The 22,052-nt window shown below is 44.6% G+C and overlaps 1 protein-coding gene across 2 annotated transcripts in view; it reads left to right on the top strand.

The window, feature by feature from the left end:
- Positions 1 to 237: 237 nt before the first annotated feature.
- SMAD9 (SMAD family member 9) overlaps positions 238 to 22,052 on the top strand; it is a 44,297-nt gene continuing 22,482 nt past the window's right edge. Inside the window, exons 1-2 of one of the 2 annotated variants that reach the window (XM_039566614.1) lie at positions 238 to 330; positions 14,642 to 15,268. In XM_039566614.1, the coding sequence (XP_039422548.1) occupies positions 14,857 to 15,268 (412 nt within the window). In that variant the 5' untranslated portion in view covers positions 238 to 330; positions 14,642 to 14,856. Of the gene's footprint in view, positions 331 to 6,906; positions 6,998 to 14,641; positions 15,269 to 22,052 lie in introns of those variants that run through there. The other variant, XM_019286344.2, reaches the window with a different exon arrangement.

Here is a 22,052-nt window from a genome sequence, read left to right as displayed (position 1 = left end):
CAAGTGTGCGAGCCTCTGCGGGCGTGAGCGTGTGCGCTGGTGTGCGCGCACCCCTGTGTGTGTGAGCGTGTGTCTGCGAGCGTGTGTGAGCGCGGCGGGGGCGGCGCGGCCGGGGGGCGCGGGGGCGGGGGGCGAGGGGCGGGCCAGCGGCCGCGGCGCTGCTGGCCGCGGTCCAGCCCGGCGCACTAATACAGCCTGGCGGCTCCCGCCTGACTGACGCCGGTCGGGGCTGCTGCTGCCGCTGCCGCTGCGCCCTGGCCCCGCCGCCGCGCAGCTGCAGCCCCGCTCCCGCCCGCGGCGCGCCGAGACCCCAGCCCGCGGCCGTGGCAGGTAAGAGCCGGGGCTCCCGGCCGCGTCCCGGGAAGGGCGGAAGGGGGAAGGAGAGGGGACGGGGAACAGTGCCGCTGCCGTCGCCCCAAACTTCGCGCCGGGGCTGTCCCGCATCCTTCCCCAAGCGGTACCGAGCGGTGCCGGGTCGCTGGGCGGCGGCGGCGGCCGCAGCATCCCCCCGTGCGCCCGGCGGGGCAGCCGCGGCGGCGCCCCGGGCCGGTGTCCCCCCCGGCTGGCGGCCCCGGCCCCGCTGGGCTGGGGCGGTGTGCGGGCGGGGGCTGGGGCCGCGGAGCAGCGAGATGAGACAGACCGACGCCAGGACGGCGAGTGAAAGGAGGAGCGCGGGGAAAAACATTTTTATGGATGGCTAAACGCTGACAAGTCGTCCCGCTGTCAGGATTTCTTTCCTTCTCGTTTAAGTAGGAGAGGGAAGGAAAAAAAAAAAAAAAGAAAAGAAACAACAGAGCCCCACATGACACGTTTGGAAATACTTTTCCTTTCAGAGGTTATATTCTGTTCAAGAAATCCCGCTCCTGGACACGCTCCCGGGCAAAACGGAGCAGAATTGCTGTGACTCGGGGTTTTTATTCCAGCTACGAACGGTGACTCTGATTGGCTTTTTGTCTTTTGGCTCCGAAGTTAGAACGTTACATGTTAGCAAGTAACCAACATTTCCAAAAACAATAGCCCCCGATACGGCAAATTATAAATCACTGTAATTTTATCTCCGTACCCAGGCAGCTCTTAAGTGGGGGGAATTCGGAGCTCGGCTCTTGGTAACAATTCGGATATTGTTTGGTAACTTTGTGTTTTCCTACTTTGATTTTATGGGTAAATTTATTTGATGGTAGCCAGGTCTGCTTTAAAAGAGGCATTAGTGGGAATAAAAATAAATGACACACACGCGGACACGTCCGCGCACACAGACATGCGCACGCACTCTTAATTACTTGCATTTTATAAATTAGCGAAAAAAATATTTCAGCCCAGAATGGTCAACTATTTAGTGAAGGAGCTCTCCCTTGGCAGAAGTGGGAAATGATGAGGATGGCTTGGGAATGTATTCAAGTTTGCAGTGCTTTGGGAAGGACACTGCAGATAACACAAGTTTCAGTACTCCTCAGCATCTCTGATGTGTGGAAATGTGCCTCTCTATATGTGCAAGTATTTGTGTGGTAGGACTAATCTTCCCATCTTCAGGAGTATAAGATGAAGAAAGTACTGCAAAATTCCTCCCCTCAGCAACGGTAGGACAAATGTCATCACTCAAACAAACCTCATCCGTTTTAATCCAGCCAGACAACTCCCTTCTTTCAGATTTGATAAGTACCAGTGTCTGGCTGGTTCATCTTTGCTTCCTGTTAGATTTTAAAGCAGAGACTGGGGATGTTTGTGGTTTGTTTGTTGGTTTTTTAAATATTGAGTTAATTTGACTTAGTAGCTAAAATAAACATGCCCAAAAATACATTTAAAGTCAGTTGCATCAAGAAGGATATCTTGTATTTACTGGGTTTGGCAGTAGTTCCCATTCCTGTCTGTCCTTTGTCATGGAATTAGAAACATTTTCTTCTTCACTTTATTAGCTTGCACATAAGCTGATAAAGAGTAATTCCCCAAAAATGGCTGGAATAAGGGTCAAGTGTATTTTATCACAAATCCTTATCATATCCATATGATATATGCAAATTGGGACATCTCCCGTTGTGCGCATCGAATCCATGTCAGTATTTGTAAACTGATACGTGGTGGAGATAGCTTTTTGTTACCTGCAGCAACTGAAACGAATATGCACAAAGCTGTCAACTGCACAACTTTGTGAAAAAGTTGAGAATTAGTATTTCACTAAGTCATGCACACATGTGCCGAGTATCTGCAGAAGGTGGGGACATGGTGTAGAGGAACTAGGTAGCTCCTTGGGTTAGAAAGCTACTCTCATGGAAACTGGCAGTAGTGCCCCACCTTGACTTCAGTAGGTAAAAGATGAGGCCCAGCTCACTAAAAGAGGAGCACAGAAGTGTCAATATAACGTATCACATAACATCTGGGCAGTTAATCCTCCTTTCTCTCCTTTTATTCTTTTACAGGCTTTCTGCACCTCGCATTTGAATCCTTAGCTATCTGCTGTTATCAGCCGGGGAGATAGTGTGTCATGCAATCCTCTCTCCTGAATGCTAAAGTGCTGTAATTTTGATGGCCAGGCTAATCTGTCGCTATAAAGTTTTATTTTTCCATTGTTAAATTCAAAGGACAATGACTACTAATTACAAGTGACCTCTAACCAAAACACTAGCTGGAGTTTATCACCATTGCTGGTACTGACTAACAGTAATTCCAGCACCAGCAATACTGGGCACCCTGTTTCAAAGAAACTTAAAAGAATAAGGGCAGACAGAAAAAAAATATATAATATATTATATATATAATATATATTATTTATATTATATATATATAGGTCATTTTTCTGCTGCAAAAAATACAGCGATAGTGTAGAGAGATTCCATTTTCTGTGCAATATATACCGTTTACAAATAATAATTACAGGGTTGGGGAAGAAAAAAACTCCAAACAACGCATCATAAGTATTTTAACAGAAAACAGCACAGCAAAAACACACATAGGAAAGGTTGTTCTGTTAAACTGCCTGGTTTCCTGATACAGGCCAGTATAAGGAATCATTAGTGTTACCCTACATGAACAGCAAACAATAGTAATTCCAATAACAATTTGAGGTAATCATTGCAGTCCTATTACTGTCTTTGAGAACGGCTGTAAGGAAGCATTAGACTTTGAATATAGTACAACAACATTAATTTTTCAAAAATATCACAAATTATTTCCCATCTTATATTTTGTCTACAATGTTTGAATGGTTAATACTGTGGGAATTTTACAGGTGGAAAGGTGACTTAAAGAGACTTGGGCCCTGTGTATTTATTATGTCAGCTAAAAATCGGCTGTGCTTTTGCAAATGAGTGGATCTAATAGATGGCAGGATCAGAGCCCAGAGAGAGATCCTGACTAATACATGTTTGCATTTTAATTAAAGCAGGTGAAACATTATCTGCCCAAATTTTGTGCAGATACCTGTGATTTTCACACAGATTGTTCTGTAGGACCACTTTCAGGTTTCTGCACCTTAGACAGATGTAAGGTTGAGCAGTTCTCTTTGAGGTTCAGTTCCTCTGGACAAGGGCACAGCAAGGACATGGTGGAAGTGGACATGGAGTGAAGGAGACTTCCCAGTGCATGCAGCCACCCCTAATTTAAAAAACCAAGAAAAAACAGAAGAAGAAAATCTGATAGTTGATCTCTGTTTTTCTGAGACAGCATTACAATCGAGATGTGTTTCTGACTGGGAGAAGCAAAGCCTTATCCTTTCCCACATCTGTCTTTCCAGAACTTGTTTCCTTCCCACTCTTTTTTCCCTGTCAGTAGCATCACCATCCTCCCTCTGCCAAACTTATCATCATCTTTGCCTCTTCTGTTTCCTCACAGGTCTTGGTACTTCCAGATATCTCTTGACACTTTTTCTTCGTGTTACTTCTTACATTCCTCCTTCCTTTTGTTTGCAGCTGCTAAAGCATTAGTCTGCAATGTGGCAACCTTCCAGCTTGATACTGCAACCTCCCATTTCCCAACAAGCTCTCTTCTCCCACCTGCGTTCTGCTCCCAGTCAGCATGGCCCCTGCCAAAATCCTGGTTCTTTTGCTTCTGAAATATCTCCCATTCTGGAGTATCTCTATATACCTGGCTTTTGTATAGGCTTTGAAAATAGTCCCCACACCCTGAGTTCCCCACAACTGTTGGCCTCAAACTCACCATCCATTAAAAGAGAGAAATGAGGAGGAAAGAAAATTAACAGACCCGTGGGTCATTAGAGTTTGTTCTGCTTCAGGCTTCCTTTCACCCTCATTACCTGGCTACAATGGGAGCCAGATTGGCCATTTTTTGATAACGGTGGTTCTGTGTTTGCTCGGCCTGGTGGCGTGCTGGGTCACGCAGCCATGCTGTGCAGAACAGCAGGCAGGAGCTGGTGATGGAGGTGCCCTTTCCAGAAGGCCTTGTCTGCAAGCAGCAAAGCTCCACCTAATGAAGAATCCTTTATAATGTGAATAACCCTGCAGCTGAGGTCAATACATTTCAACAATACTTAATCTTTTTTTTATGTGTGTTTTCTTGCTGTGCCTTCCCTTAACGAAAGAAAAAAAAACACACTTTTTTTTTTTTTTTTTAAGCATTCCTTTGCATCATTCCTCATCAGAAGAGTTGATCATGCTTCACAAAGCTATCTGTGTCAGGGTACCTGTGTGACAAATGCAGAAGTCGAGGCACCTGAGGGAAAGCCATTTACCCTGAGGCCTTGTGGCAGGAAGTGATCCCACACGCTGCTCAGTAGGCACAAAACTGACCGGAGGCACAAGGAGTTCATGTGGCTTTTCAAGACTCTTATGGTTACTTGCTGGTCTTGCCTATCCAAACCTACTTGTCTCTGTCAAATTACTCTGGCCCAGCTGCCAATGTGCAGTTTCTTACCCTGCAGCATATATGAGGTAGCTGATTTATCTCTCTCTCATCAACAGATCTGGAATTACTTCACACAGGGCATGAGGCTTTCACAGAGACACCTAGAATAGAGAAACCAAAATCCATTCCTGTGGGAGGCTGCAGCCTGCGGCTCCCATGCCTGTCCTGCTGCATGGTCCTACGGGACCACCTCAGACTTCTTGGTGGTAGCCTCCTTGAGAGCCTTGGGTTGTAGGGGCTGCATGGGTCAGAGCTAAGTGTTAGAAGAGGGGAGGAAGGGTAGAAACAGCCCTGAAGAGATGGGGTATTCCTTGGAATCCTGAGATGGATTTGCAGAAGAGTAAAATATTTCTTTTAAAGACTCAGGGCCTGATTTGTGCCTTCTGCTCAGCATTTTCTGAGGCTGGTAGTTAACATGACATGTCATCTTACATGCTAAAGAGAATCCAGCACTTGTTATTTACTCCCAGGCTCAAAAGTAGGCATATGAAGCCTTTTTAATCTCACAAGCAAGTGTTCTGGCTTACAGAGAATCTGAGCACCCACATCTTCAGCTCAAGTCACTGGGAATGGCCAGCCATCTCCTTCTTTCCCCCACAGAAGGGAATTAGATAGGCAAGTTCTTGCTCCTTTTGTTCTTAGCCCTGTTGTTGGGAAATAACTTCCACAGACAGCCCAAGCACATCCAGATATTTTTCATAGAAAATATCCTGGTCCCTTGACCAAGGCACTCCCTGCCACTAAATCAGATCTTTACATGGATAAAGCACACTAATACTAGTGCTTACCTGTCCTCCACACGGTTATTTGCTGCAGTTCTCCAAGATGTAGGCCCTGTGGATGCTCCACCCTTCCTCCCCCCTGCAGCATTTCACAAGCCACTGAGGGCTCAATTAGCACAGATTACTGCGGATGTTCATGCAGGAGAACCTATATGTCAATCTTATTGCATTAGCAATTTCCCACAGTGATGCACAATGGAAGCCTTTTAGGAAAAACAGATTTGAATGTGATATGGTTTGAACACAATGAAATACTAATGCAATTCCATGGAAAACTGCTAGCGTGATGTATACAGAAAGGGGTTTTTGTGTGAAACCTATCCCCCATATGCAGTTGGCCAGGTTGCCTCACCTGGAGAGAAGGAGAGATGGCCAGCAGCACTGTTGCTCCCTCTCCAGGCCTGCTGCCAGTCAGGGGGGAAGCACTTCTGAAAGTTCTTCCTTTTGAGTATTTTATTGATGATCCATATGATCGATTGATCTGTATTTCACTTTCCAAGCTGCGAGATGCTAAACTGTCTGCTGTGTTAACACCAGAACTGAGTAAGGTAAGAAGGCAGACTTCCCTGAGGTGGGATGTGCTACCATACAATATAAGGAGAACATTTGCTTTATCCTTTTTCCCTGTGTGCACTGTAAAGGCACAACCAGGTCTTCAAAAGTGTATTCTCTTCTAACAGCTTAAGACACTAAACTTCCAGAATAGGTTCTCATCAGACTAGAGTGCCACATCCTTGGTGAAGAAATCGTTCTTTAGATGTATCCTTTGTCACAACATTCTTAACATCTAAATCTAAGCAAATCCTTTTCCTAAAATGGGTATTTGGGAATGACTCCAAGAATGCCAGTGATTGATAATGAGGATCGCAGGATCTGATTAGTGTGGATATAAACTTTAGACCAGCATTGAAGCTGAAATTCTTTTCAAGTCCCCTTCTTCCTTTGTGAAGTGTTTGTTCTGGAGGCACTTGGCTGCACGCTTTGTATTAGAGACGAGTCAGCTTTTATTTTAAAAGCAGGAATTCTATTTTTTGCGTATTTCTAACCGTTCCATTTTTAGAAACACCAATGGGCTTTGCTACAGTTTCTCTGGGAATGGTGGGTATGTGAGGAATGCAGGACTGACTGGCTATAAAATGGGGATAGCCAGAGCCATGAGAAGACATGTTGGCTTCCTAAGGCAGGTTGATGCACCTCCTCACCACCCCACTGCCTCCACTTCTCCCACAGATACATCCTCAGAGTTCCTCCATGGCATGAGTGCTCCTTAGCCTTCAGCTCTGCTGGAGGAAAGCAGCTGAGAGAGGGGCTCTTCCTTGCAGATGCCAGTCTGAGCCTGAGCAAGGCAGCCACAGGAAGGGGTAAGGCAGGGACTGGGTGAATGGGTCTTCTTCCTGCCTGCAGGGAGCAGGGTGTGAGACAGAGAAGAGGATGTGTCCCTGTGGGATTGCATCTTAGAAACTTCGGTGTGGCCCAGACAGGGAACAGTGCAGTTCACTCTTCATAAACATCACAGTCACTGGTTTCCTTTAAAAATTAATACTGAGGAAGGACGTACAGTCAGAGAGAGATCATGGTGATAAATTGGTCCAGTTTAATATTTTTACATAGACTTTGGTTGTGGTAATTTTGTGGGGTGCCTTCAGATATTGTGGGAGATTTTCAAAGGCAAAAATTGGTGGGAGCATCCGGCCCTCTGGTTTAGGTTTCTGTCCTCAGCAGCTGGATGCAAGTAGCCCAGGGGCCAAAGCCAGTGTAGCCATGCTAGCCCAGTGCTGCACCTGAAGAGAGGGGCTCTTTTGCTTGGTTGTAGTAGGGGATGTAGGGTCCTAAGGGCTCATCTCAAGGGGTTTTCCAGTCCCTTCTTCCTCCCCAAGGCCAGCACAGTTATTCTTAAGGCAAGCCATGTAAAATGCACTCACAGACTTCCAGCAGCAACTATCCCAACATGTATCTATCCTACTCATAAGCTCTCCCTGATTCTTCAAGTGGACATAAAGACGGATTGCCCCTATCCTGTCTGCAACAGCCTTTGTACATGGGGGTACTGTTACCATGTTCATGCACTTCTGTTCTCCCCATCTGATGTCACACTAACAAAGCTTTGTTGAAGCATCTGTCAATGTGCTCCTCCAGAGCAGTCCCACAGAAGGAATTGGTACATCCCTTCCTTATCAGGCATCATGGGCATACCAAACATGACCTGGGTGCTTAATTTTCTTTTGTGACAGAATTTATGCCTCTGAAACCCTTCCACAATGTTTGGCCTATGGAAGTGCATGTAGCTATGTTAAGGCATGCAGCTTATATATTTGAATCTTTCCATCTTTATATCAAATAAGAATGTGTTATTCCTGACATGAGAAACTAAAAGATGCTGAATAGATGAGGTAATATTTGACTGGTTACACAGGCTCAGAAAAATTATTTGGACGTCACAAATTTTTAGGCACTAACATCAAATTTTATTCTTACTTTATTTGGGAAGCAATGAGTTCAGGTGAAGGCTCCACAGGGTGAATGGGTGGCTGGAAAAGCATGAGGTGCTGTGAGATTTGCTCTTTGATATTGATGCCTTCACATACAGTTCATTGTAGTAGGGTTTTCAGAGCAACCTTGAAAAAGACTCAAGAAAATGATTTTCAGAAGCTTGCATTATTCATTTAAGCTTATAGGAATAAACAAAGAGATGTTGCCAGGGCTCTGTGAAACATGGATAAATTTGAGCCTCAAGCACTCTACCTCCTATCATTGCATCTGTTTTTAGTTGGAGCAGTCCAGGGTCAAACTGGGAAGAAATTTCATTTCTTAATTTAAAAACAAAAACAACCTTCTTTGCATTTTATTAAATTAAAACCCTAGGTGTTAGGTTCCGTGGTTGTGGACCAAGTTGGTAACATTGTAATGAATAATTCATTCACTATATTTTCTTGGGTGTGAAAGATAGTGGTTTCAGATAAATTAATAACAGCACCCTTGTCTGGTGGGTCCCAAGTGCAACAAGAATCCTTCGGGGACCCCAAATGATGTTGAGGGTGCCATGAGTGGTACAAGTGATTTACATGCTTCAAAAATAACATGTGGCCACTGTTCCTGAGCCATGAGCTGATTACTGGACTGTAATCAGGTGTGTGCTTTCACACTGCTCTTCTGGAATGGGTGTTTATGTGAAACATCTCCTGCCCAGTTCCAAGTTGCTGTGCAGGCAAAAAAACCAAAAAGGGTTGGTGCATGAGGCCCGAGGCAAGGTTGGTGAGGTTCGTCATTCATTTGAGGCCCAAGTATTTGTACACACTTTTGTTTGTTTGTTTGTTTTAAAACCCTTTTCTCTGCTGATATTTGGAAGATCCCCACAGCAAGTGGCAGTGATGATGTGACCTGGGAGGTTCCTTGCCAGCCCTGGGTGTGTGCTGGCTGCTGCCAGCTGGGCACATTTGAAAACACACTAAGAATTAGTTAATTTAAGAAAACTCACATGCTTCTCTCTTTCATAGTAGGTAGAAGTAACTGAATCAGTGCTAGGTAAAAATAACTAACCAAGAGCATGTTCACAGCATTCCTCTTCACATTGATCGACTGAAACAATTTTCTCCCTTCTAGTACTGTTGTGATTTAGCCGCCGCGTGTCAGACTTACAGCTATAATTGTCTCACTGCTCTGTTTTCCAGCCACATGCATCTCCAAGAACTGCACAGCTTATGTCTAGACAACCCTCTGAGAAATCTCCCTCTGTGGCCTTACTTAGCTGTTGCAGTGACACCGAGACTGATGATGTCAGGCATTCTCCAGACAGATAGCCATGCCTCTCACTGTGCAGTTTGCCCAGGCAAGTGCTCGAGTGGAGGCAGCACCTTGAAGATTTATTCCAAGACAAGGAGCACACATCTGCTCACGCCTGTGCTTACACACACATACATAGATATGCTTCTGAGGGAGGCTGTATGCTTTGCTTTTACACAGTGGTGTTTTAAGTCTGTTTTTGTTAGCATCCATGTAATTTTCGTTTTTGACTTCTGCCGAAAACTTAGAGTGAAATTTAACAAAGGCTGGTACAATTTCCCTGCTGTGCCTATGGGAGAGAAATTCCCCCAGCCTGAGGGAATGGTATGAAGCTGTGTCAGGGGAGGTTTAGGCTGGATATCAGGAAAAGGTTCTTCACCCAGAGGGTGGTTGGGCACTGGAACAGGCTCCCCAGAGAAGTGGTCACAGCACCAACCCTGAGAGAGTTCAAGAAGTGTTTGGACAATGCTCTCAGGCACACGGTGTGATTCTTGGGGTGGTCCTGTGCTGAGCCAGGAGTTTGCTTTGATGACCCAGGTGGGTCCGTTTCAACTCAGGATATCCTATGATTCTGTGATTCTATGGCAACTGAATTAGAGGGAACTTCATCAGCATGTTGGACTGCACAGGCATCCTGCTGAGGTGTGACACGAGTCTCCCCTGACACAGTGGATCCTTTTCACATTAGGTGAAATCTAAACTTCACAAAATCTTTCCATAGTGGAGATGTCAGCATGTTGCCTCATGAGACACAGAGGAGGGCATGTTTAATTTCCATGAGCTCTGGAACCCCTCTTACTGACTTCAGCAGGACCTGGCTCCGGTTAGGAAATGGGAAGCCCACAATTATGATGGGCTTTCCTCTGCTCTTGGTGTGTCAGGCTCTTTAGTAGCACTGTAGAAATTACTGAAGTGAAGCTCCTGGAGCTGCACATTTCTCCTGCTGACCTGAGGACCTACAGACTATTTCTACACTGGAAGGTGAAAAATGGGCATAGGAGTAGGAGGTAATATCCTAGTCCCTTCCACTTCATGTCCATGTTGCTGGCTCTTAGCCTTACAGTCATTCAGACTTGAGGTGCCTCATCTCACACAGCATTAGCTGAATGCAGTGCCTAATTTTGCTAATTTTTTTTTCTAGATGTTTACCTTTAGGTGGAGTGGTCCATGCCATGTACACATGTATTTTCCTCAAATACATATTTAGGGACTTGAGGATGAGTAGGTCAGATATGGGTGTCAAAAATTTGGATGTGTTTCTGTGGCCAAGTAAATTCTACTAAAAGACTGCTTCTATACTAATAAATTAAACATGCCTTATACTGCTCTTGGCCTTGAGGCTTACTTCTGTGCAATGGCTGTCTCGCCCTCCAAAACATGGTGGATCTTTGCTGACTTATTATTAGGAGTGACCCATGTTCCCTTCTAGCTCTTGAACTACACACAAGAGTGGTTTGGGGGAGTGCTGCTGGCACAGATCAAAGCCATTCCAGATGCTGTGGTAATAACATGCTATAGGTAATCAAGTTCTTGTGCCCAGAGATGTTTCCCACCACTGTTGTGCCACAGCAACAGTTGTAGTAGACAACCCTATGTTTAGGGAGAATGGAGCCAGTGAACTGGGCTGACACGTTTCCAGTCCTACCCTCTCCTGCAGGCCACAGAAACAAAAGGGTGGGTCCATGCTCATGTCCCATATGTCTTTTGGCTCTTCCCTAAATCAAGCTTCAGACCTTAAGCTAAACTCAGTAATGGAATAAAGATTTACAGCATGGAAAACTGACTGTGTTTAGTGTTGACCAGTCAGTTAGCTGACAGATAGACAAAGCCTTCCCTGTAGTCCCAGAGGAGGGAGTCTTGTTAGGAACGTATCCTGGATGATGCCTGACTCATCCTCACAATAGCACATCACATTGTCACTGAGGGAGACAGAGGTGAACAGACCAGAACTTCCATCATCGTATGATGGACATGTGTTGGGAATATGGATCAAAACTGAAACACTTCCCTCCCTACTGCCACTCTAAACTGCACTGAGCATCAAGAAACACAATGGATCATCAGCACAGAAAATACATCAAGTGTGGTTTTGAAACATTTCAGCATTGAAAGTTTCCAGTTGGGTAGGCAAGCTGCCTGTTACCAAAGGCATATGGCTTAAGCAACCACTGTCCTGAAAGACTGTTAAAATGAAATTGAATTGACATCTCTGTAGTTGCAGTCCTGGAGCAGAGTGGCTGCCTCCCTATTTCACAATGGAGAATCTAAGCGTAGCAACACAGGGCTTAGTCTGCTGAACAGTGTGCAGTATTATGTAATTTAATAACATTAAACTAGGATGTTCTGATAATATTTTTTGAAAGCCGTTTAGTTTATTTAATACCATTTGTATTTTATATGTCAGTTGAATTTGGGGGAAAAAGATTTTAGAAGAAACTGGGGGGAGCGCAGTAGGAAATTGTGCAATGTACTTATCTGAGACTACATCACATGGTCTGCAAAGCACGGCTTTTGCTTTTATACACATAGTCTTGGCGACTCTCCCACTAGCAACAATAGTGCTCAGACTCATACTGATGTCACTGTTGAGTTATTTAATTTGACTGAACTAGATTAATGTGTTTATTTAAAACCTTGGTCAAAATGGAAACTAAAATCTCGGGACAATACTTTTATATGAACATGTATATTTTCACATCTGATGGTTGTAATGTTGCATTAACTTATCAGGAGCAGTTGTTTATGCATGCCACTGCCCAGGAGACCCCTTCAGATAAGAAGTGTGAGCCATTTTCCCTCTCAGCATGGAGTAGAGACTTCTACATTGCTACTGGTCCAGTGGGCTTTCATCCCAGGCTTTCCTTGCTTCCTGTTGCTGCTTTCAGGGTTGATCCACAGTGATCCCAGCACTGTTTTATTTTCTCATGTGAGGATGGGGTTTGGTGCTGCCAGGCAATGACAGCAGTGTGGTGATGGATCCTCCACAGGTTCTCACCAGGGCAGCGAGGGACAGACACCTCCACTGCACAGGATGTCTGGATGGGGCTGGTGCTGCGCTCTGTAGGCTGAGCCTGCTCCTTCAAAGGCTGGAGCCTGACAGCCTAAATTTTATCCACATTATGTTTTACAACAGATTGAGGGGTTTTTTTTCTGTGATAAATCACTCTGATTTTACTTCATTCTCATGTGTACCCTCTAAGTGTTTGGAATAGACTTTGTTTTTGTCTAGAGGAATTAATAATTATCCAGTTAAATACTCCAGGTCATTGGACTTCTAGTAATACAGGGCAGGGAAAAAATCTGGAATCTGGAGTTTCTCTTCATAGGGTGGGACAGGTTTGGGCAGTTCCATGGAATCGATCTTTGGTTGATGAAGGGCATGAGCAAGGGGGTTTCTCCTGTGCTCTGTCAAGAGCCTCTCTTGACAGTCAAGGACAAATGGACACATACATAGATTGATAATGTAGAAACTGCATAAGCCAGAGCTCAGTTTTGTGGTGGGTGCCTGGAGCAAGGTGTACCTGTTCTGCCTTCCAGTTTTGTAGTCCCTCTGTGCATATTTGAACGGTGCTTGGAATATGAAAGTCTTGGGGAACAGCTGCTGCTGCTGCCAAAGAGTTGCTTTTATGCTTTCTCTTCTGTGGGGCCAAGTGCTTCCATCTTCCTAGTGCAGTGGAAGGCTTTTGGAACTTTGAGCCCCTTCCCCTATCATTGCTGCTGTTGTGGAGGAAGAGAAAAAGCTTGTTATGTTTCCATGTATCTGCATTTCTCAGGGTGGTGGGCATCTCAAAGGGTGATGCAGTGGGGCATAGGGATGGGCATGAGAACAAAACAGAAGAGCTGGGAGAAAAACAGCTCTAGGCAGTCCTTGGTCCTCAGGAAACATTGCAGCCTGTCCAGGAGGCTGTGCTGCCCTGGGCTGTGCTCACTCTGCAGCATGCTCCAGAGCTGCGTGGCGCTGAGGGTATCCAAGTATGCCAAGGAACCAGTCTTTGGGACTGGCCTCCTGCCTCACTGTGTTGTACCTGCACCTGCACATGGTGTCCCCAGGTGCCCTTTGAACTCTTACAAGATCGGTGCATTTAAGGAAATTGCACAAAAATACAGTTTGTGAAGCTCTGCCACTCCCACTGCTGGGCAACATCTGTCTCCTCAGTGGCTGCACATAAGTGGTGCTGAGGACTGTGAGCAGGCCTTCATTGGTGGGGGCAAAAAAGTCCACAAGGGTGGACTAGGGCAGTTGTGGAGCTGCTTTTCTAGAGACATCCATTTGGAAGCTGTCCCCATCTCCTGTTTTAAGTGCCCTCTGTGTAGTTCAGACTTTTGGACTTGCCATGCACAGGGGGTCCATGAAATATATTTAAAGCATTAAATAGCTTGATGTATGAGGATGTTTTTCCTCAGAGTTCCAGTCAGTGGAAATATGTAATTTTCAGCTAAAATTAGACTGGCTACAGTTATATGAAGAAAAAAAAAGGAAAAGCTCTCAAGAACGAAACTCTTTCTGTTGGATTTTGTCAGATGTAGCAGCTCTTAGCAAAAATAACTCAGGATCCATCCAGCACAAACCATGTCCAAAAGTCTGTGATTTGGATCCAGAAAGCTGTGAACTGTTGAAGAGAAAGAAACAGACTGTGTGGGCAAAAAAGGTGTTTCTCTTCCATGTGAGAAAATATAAGTAAGTTTAGAGAATATTAGTAGATCTTTGAAAGGCCTTAAATGAAATCTGCAAGTAGTTTAATTTTAAATTAATTTTTCAGTTAATACTGTACAACTCTTGACAGTACAGTGAGATCGGAGTGGCAGAGAGGAAGTTGAAATCAGAACAGTATTCTACTCATAGTTTCCATAAATTTGGTATTACAGATTTATTTTCATAGAATATGCTTGAGCTGAACCTACAGCTACCAGCATATATAAAAGAGGGTAAATTTTCTTTTGTACTAAAAATAATCTTAGTTCTGAAACCATTTGCCGGGTGCATTAATCTCTAAACACAAGTTAAAGTGACTGGATACTTAACAATTTCCATGGTCCAACTCTAAAATGAGTGGGGAGGGTAGTGGGGAGGAGAGGCTTGGGCCCAAAATAAACATCAAAAACCAAACAGAAAACCACTGAAAATTAACTACACATTTTGAATAATTACTCTTTCAAAATATCTTATTGGGGGAACAATGGAAATAGTGTGTGAAGCCTAACTATGTATTGTGTTGCTGTTCCAGGCCTCATCAGCAGTTTCTTGATGTTTGGAAAGTTCTGAGACTCACCCTGTTGGACTACTTGTAACCAGTGCCTAAGACTACAAAAACATATGTGCGAAAGAACCTTTCCTTGAAGGAAGTGTCCATCACAATACTGTGGAAACTCCGTGCAGGCCTTGCAAGGCAGGAGAGCAGTTTGTGCTTCCGTTGACGCTTGTGCATAATCTCTGCTTCTTATGCACTCCAGCACCCCTATCAGTTCCTTGTTCTCCTTCACCAGCCCTGCAGTGAAAAGGCTGCTGGGCTGGAAACAAGGAGATGAAGAAGAAAAGTGGGCAGAAAAAGCTGTTGATTCCTTGGTGAAGAAGTTAAAGAAGAAGAAAGGAGCCATGGAAGAACTGGAGAGGGCTCTGAGCTGCCCGGGTCAGCCCAGTAAATGCGTCACGATCCCACGTTCCTTGGATGGGCGGCTGCAGGTGTCTCACCGCAAGGGGCTACCCCATGTCATATATTGCAGAGTGTGGCGCTGGCCTGATTTACAATCTCACCATGAGTTGAAACCATTGGAATGTTGTGAGTTCCCTTTTGGCTCAAAACAGAAAGAAGTGTGCATCAACCCCTACCATTACCGGCGGGTGGAAACCCCAGGTAATTATGTCATCTGTAAATGATTCGCATCTCTGTGTCAGCTCTTGCTCTGGCAGGTCTAGTCTTGGTGCATCCTACAGTTGTGCTCTGAAACATGAAAAGGCAGGCTCCGTCTGATGGGAGGATCTTGGGTCTTACCCTGCCTGGTGGTATCATAGGTCCGGCAGCCAGGACTAAGGAGGGAGTAAGGAGCCCCTCTCCCAGTGGGGTCTGCATCCCACTGGACCCCTGTGGGCACCCGGATCTTGTCCAAGGTGCTGAAAGCAGCTTCCCTTCCATGGACCTGGGTGCTGAATACTCCTCGAGTGAGCTGGTGGCCATTTGCACGAAGTCTGGGCACCAGCCTGGCCTTACCACCGTGGTGAGATTTACATTGAAAACCAACAACTGACTCATTAGCCCCCAGGAAACACTAGCTCTCTCTTTAAAGATAAGAGTTGCATTAAGATGGCATGTTTTGCAGTGAATATGAAACCAGGTCAATTGATTTTCCCTAAAATGCCTGGTGGTCTGCCTGCAGTGGGATTTACTTGCCTAAATGGAGAGTTTATGTGAAATAAATCCACCAAGTTCCCATAAAACTTTGAAGTTTTCCACTGTTAATCCTCTTTGGACTGCACTAAAAACTTATGACCTCACTGAAAGGTCATTCAATTGGGCTTTGTGTCAATGAAACAGCTGTTAAAAAATTGTAGTATTTGGTGTTGACTTCTACAGGGATCTTAGAAAGCAGGGCTGGCAAAGGTCTTGAGCAGTCATCCTGTTTCCCTCTGCCCAGACTCCCAAACCAAACCAAATTACCAGGTACATTCCTGATAGATCTTTTCCTAATGAGCTCTAAAAATCCCATGTGATAAAGGCTCTACAACATCCCCAGGCAAGTGAATCTATTGCTTTGCTATTCTTACAGTTCAAAATTATTTCTAATGTCTAACCTAGCTCTCCCTTGCTGCCAAAAATCATAGTAATTTAATTTACTAATGGATACTGTTGGTAAGTGTATACTTATTATTCTGAGATTACTCCTTGTCTGGCATGAATTTTACTCTGAGGTGACATTAGGATCAGATAAGTGAACTGTGGGATGTTTCTTTTCACACAGATGAAATAAAGGAAGGACATTTGTTAACATTTGTTAAACACCAGGGCCTGCTTCCTCTTCTGATAATCCTTCCAGTGCAGCAGAGCTGTCACCGCGAAGTTGCATCCAAACTGCTGTAAAGATTGTCACAACTTTTAAATTTTACAGCTACACTGAGTGATGCTTGTTGTCAACAGTTTTCAGTGGAAAGAACTGATCTCACACCTTGCTAAAGTAAACTCTTCAATAATTTAAGAAAAGATGCTCATAAAATATCCCGTTTTGTGTTTATTACATTTGTTTATTTGCAGGCTGCAGTCTTTAGTGTCTTCTCAATTTTTCTGGTGTAACTTTGGAGTAGCTAATGGAGTCTCCTCAGTGCAGTAGTAGACAGCACTGCACAGTGCTGATTTCAACCCTGGTTTTCTCATCTGTTCAGTGCCAGCTAACAAGCACTACTAATGGAATAGTCCAGCAGCTGCTAAATGGCTGCCAAAGCTTGTTGTTCTGATCCTGAAACTCAGAAGCTTTCAGCTGTGAACAATGTCTGTATTGTTTGTCTGTGCAGCAGACTGGCAGTATCTCTGCTAGTAAAGTAGAAGGGGAAAAGGTGCAGGTCTGGGTACAGCTGAATTGGTAGCATGATCCCAGGCACAGCTTTGACCCATGTGGACTCGTGGACTAGCAGCTCTCCGAGTGCAGAGTTAGCCCACAGGAGGGACTTTGGGCACTTTGGACTTGGCCACCTTGTTTTGGAGGTGAAAGTGAGGTGCAGCTGAGAGGACGCAAACTGTGCTGTGCCAGTTCTCCACAGGACCCAGGAATTGTTCTCAGCCTGTTGTATTCACCCCTACAACTCTTCTTACAGGGAAACTTAGAAGCTGAAGCTCACAGCCATAGTATATATTTGTATAGTATAGCAAAGAGTGCAACCCACTCAGGTGTGCTGGGGCAGCAGCAGGAGAGGGAACTTGCACCACTGCAAGAGGTGCAATGCAGCTCCAGTTAGAAAGCAGTGCTGCAAGGAGGTGTTGGCAAGGCAAGAGAACAAATGAGCTTCATTAGAAAGTGGCAGCAGTGAGATCACCACAGAAAAGGCTGGGAGTGGTTGATTTAGGTACCGGTCTGCTACTTTTAACTGCAGGAAATCATCTGCATCTTGGCTGATGGTGATGTCAGGCTTCTATGAGATTCACTGAGTCTCGTCCTATGGAGCTAAAGAATCCACCCATGAAATAAGTCTGCACTGCATTTTTTATAATCTATATACCAGTATTATTTTCATTAAAATATCCATCTTTTTGGGGATCATTTTCCATCACTGCAGTCTTTCTTGCTGAGTCAACCACTCTTTGACCAGATCCACTAACGTTGATCCAGAATGAATGAGTTGTGTCAAAGATGTGAGGGTCTCATCCTTTCTTTGATGGCCTGGCAAATCCCTAGACCTCTGTTACTAGAGTGCAGCTTTGAACTCTGGTCAGAGATTCAGAGATTTCATTACCTCTGCTGTGTCCTCAGGCTGCCCAGTCCCGTTTTAGGCTCTGCTACTGATACTGCACAGATTACACATGGCTGTTATTGCTGCTACAAGTATCCCCAGCAGATTACTTCTCATATCTGCTGAGTAGCAGGTGCCACTTCAAAAAAAAGCAGAAAATATTTCCTGTATGTGTGCCACATCCCACTGCAGAGAGGACTTAAGCCACCTAGCCTAAAGGAAACAGGTATGTTGGTTATTCTCTGCTTCCCCCTTCATTGTTGCCTTCAAAGAGGTTCTCAGAAGTCTGAATGGTTTGTTGTCAGAAGAAGCTGCCTAAACATGTACTCTATTATTTTTAAATGAGATCATTCATATGTTGGTATTGCAAATCTGAGGGTGCACCAGTGCTGTAGACAAGAGGATTTTTGACTTAGACTAACTGATTGCTTTCATCAAACCTGAGTGGGACCAAGATGTGATAGCCTTCCAGGTGGAAGACCACCTGATGGCCTCACCATTGGCTATGTGTTTGGGACTGGTCATGGGCACAGAAAACAGATGGATCTCACCAGAGAGTAGGTCTCCAAAAGTAGTAAACTATGCAGAGGTGGACTTATGTGTGAGAAATTGCAGTGTGGATGTTGTACCTGAAATTAAACTGAGGTGGATAAGTTTGCTTGCTAGCATCTGAAGTCACAGGCTTTGGGCACAGCCAGGTTCCCAGCAATAACTGTTGAAGCTAAAGGGAATGGGAGAAAGGCATGAAAGGCAGTGGCAGGACTTGGGACATGACCATATTTGTCTTCAGTTGAACAAAGATCATCAACACTTGAGCACACATAGAAGGAAGAACCCACCTCTGGCTCTTGGTGGAAAATGGCAGGTAGAAGAAAAGGACCCCAATGAGTGGAGAAAATGTGAACAATTTATGAGGACAGACAGGTCCCAACACACTCAGTTACTCAGTTTTATGCCTCTGGTCACACTTGCTTCAGACTCGTTGAGCCCTGGAGAGTGACATGTTACCAAAGAACAAGGAGAACGAGGCCCTTGGGGGTACTCTTAGCCACAAACAAGAAAATCTCTGAATGCCTCACCACCTCAGAGGCTTTAGCCCTCTAGGCAGTCACAGAACAGTCAGTGGAAAGAGTGAGTAAAGTGGCAAAAACTGTACAGCGGAGCAGAAATTAAGAGTGCCATGGTCAGAGCTGGGAAGGAGTTCAAGGCCTGAAAATTCTTCTTGCTGACTCACTCAACGCAACAAAGGCTTTCCCTGGCAAGCACTGTTCACACATCCAGCTTTCATTTAGAGGAGTTGAGTCCTCACAGGGCTGAAGGAAGCAGCTCCCTTAGCTGTGGTACCCACAGTGAGGTGTCAGCTTCTCAACACCGCCCGACGTTGCTGCACGCAGCTGTCCCTTGCTCAGCGCCTCTGCTGGCTGCAAAGGGATCACCAGCTCCTCATTTTTGAAGGCTGCTGGTCACAGCCGGCTGATCAGCAGCAAACCTGACAAGCATCATACCAGTTTCATGGAGCAGCTGAGGAAAACTCCAGAAGCAGCAAAATAAAAATCCAGAAGCAGCAACAGCTCACAGTCTGGAGCTGTTCAGAGGAGCATGGGATGGGAGGAATACCGCTCACCAAAACCACATCTGCAGTGATGGTACCGGTCTTGTCCCAATATATAGCAGTTTAAAATAATGATAATTATTTTAAGCAGAATAAAAGACTTTATTTCTCTCCAGGGGCTATGAAGAGATCCACAGGGGACTGGGCAGTACATGTCAGATGTGAATGCTTGCATTGCCTGTATGAGTCCTACCTGGAAGTCTAAAGCTAAAGAAACAGTAAAGAAGCAGAAATATCTTTCTCTACCAAAGGACTTAAGAAAGTGGCAGCAGAATCTTTGTGCCACAAATAGGGGCATATGAGAGGCAGAAGGAAAGAAAGTAGTCTCCAGAGCACCATCTTTGTCTTGGCCAGAGGCTAATTAGTAATGCATTGGGCCAGAGAAGCATGTATGTGTATCCCAGTGCCTGTGTTTCCAGGCAGGTAAGCAAATAACTTCTGCAGTCATCTCCCTGCCATCAGTCCAATCTTTTGCATAGTTTTAGGGCTCAGTTCTTCATGTCATGGGTGACTAGCAAATTCCCAAATGGTATATTCCAGTGGGTGGGCAGACATGTGGTCTGACCCTGCCCCAACTGCAGCATAGTGCTACATTGAGCAAGAATCTGTAAACTCATTGTTGGTACCAGGCATTGTAATTGCCCCAGCTCTCTGAGTGACTGATGTGCATCACAAGGAGAGTTCCTGCAGCCTCTTTGCATGCACATGTTTTGCATTATCTATACATTATTTGCTTTATAGCAATTATTCCACTCTTTCATTAAGCTGCATAAATGAGTTTGCTTTAATTAAAAGTTGTTAGCTAACCTACCTAAAAAGTATTTGCCTTACCTAGACAAAGCTTTTGGGCCCAAGCCATATGTTAAAACATGTCCAAACTGTATATTCCCATCAACATTTTAAACCAAGAGTACACATTGCTATTTGTTTCCATAAACTAGTAAGGATAGACTGGAAAATGATGCGCTGCTGGGTTTTAGGCCAGAGGAACTCTGGACACTAGGTCAGTCAATACGAGCCTGCTGATGATGCCTGAGATGGCCACCTAAAAAACTAGACAGGAGTAAGGGAATAAAGGTAGGTATTTATTTGAAGGGCCTTCAAAGGTACACCCTGGAGAGTCCCCAGGATACTCCCAAGATGGATGCCAAGTCACAAGTTCTTCACACTTTTATAAGTTTGGTCCATTTGCACATCAGGATTAATTCTCCAATTACAACCTCAGTTAATGATGTAACTACCCCTGGGTTGCCCCCCTCTTCAGAGGCTTTAGTTTATATATTTTGTGGCCTGGGACAATCTAGGTGTCCTTGGAGAGCAAACCTAGAATGGCTTGTTATGTCTAACCAGCATGGGAGAACAGCAGCTAACAGGCCACAAGGAACCCCAGAGCTACACACCAAGCAGTACAGGATTTGAAAAACATCAAAAGTTAAAACCTAAGGCATCACTGAATTGTCCCCAATGCTGGGACAATTCATCCTTCTCACAGTAACTCAAATTGCCTCCTTATCTTCTTTGGTGGCTTTCGGATCTGCACAGTACCAACTGGGAATTCATTTTCCCTAACTGTGTTGAAAGCCTTAACTAAGATAATTAGATATGTGAGCTAGTAACTAATAGAGAGATCTTGGGGTACAAGATCTTGGGGTACATTGTAGGTGCTGTTCTCCCCACTAAGGACTATGGAGGACACAATTAAAGCCTCAGGTTGAACTGTCATATGCAAAATTATTCAGCAAGCCTCTTTGTGTTCTATCCTGGGAACTGCATCTTCATAGGTATCTCACTAGCCAGGATTTTTAAAGTGTTTTGACTCTTAATTCTACTCTTGCTCCTCATATATCAGAATCCAAATAATTTGGATCAACTTTGGGTTTCTCAGAGGGGCAATGCTGTTAACAGCACTGACAGCGTGAGATGAAAGTGAAGAGAGTTTGTGGAGAGGCAGTATCTTCCACTAGACTAATTTTTACATGGGTTAATTTGGATTTCAGTTTTCTGACCTGCATTTTTCATGTCTTAAATACCAACCACTGACATGTGCCTTCTTACGCTAGATCTTTTTTAACTATATTGCAAGAGCTAAATTGATATTGCTGCAATGCTTGAATTGCCGTTTACATTTCCTTTTAAAGATCTCACTGTCTGTCTGGCAGCATTTTCAAGTACCTGATAACATTTTCAATCTGGTGTCTGGCTTCCGGTCTGTACTTCCTTTTGCCCATCTGTAACACGCTGGTAGTAAACTATGCAGTATATTGCACTATTAATTGCTATTAAACTTGGCTGTGCATTTGGCACATCCTGATGATAATATTTAGAAAAATCCTGACATGTTCAGTCTTTGAAGAAGGAAGGAATAGGTAATTCTGAAAGGGAGAGATGTACCACCTGAATTTCTTCATGTTGTACCTGTGAATTTTATGGTACCTTGTGCGAGCCAAGGTTCCATATTTTGCATGTAGAACTGCTGTAACTGGCTGCAGATCTGGAGAAAAATGTCCAGGAATTCAGCTTTTGATCTTGGGTATGGACAGGTTTGTTGCTCTTCAATGACTTGTATGAAGACAGCGATATTTGAGCAGCA

This window comes from Corvus cornix, chromosome 1, assembly GCF_000738735.6.
Source record: "Corvus cornix cornix isolate S_Up_H32 chromosome 1, ASM73873v5, whole genome shotgun sequence".
In the NCBI taxonomy this organism is placed as follows: Eukaryota; Metazoa; Chordata; class Aves; order Passeriformes; family Corvidae; genus Corvus; species Corvus cornix.
Note: the sequence above shows the minus strand (reverse complement) of the source record. Positions and strands in the feature narration are given on the sequence as shown.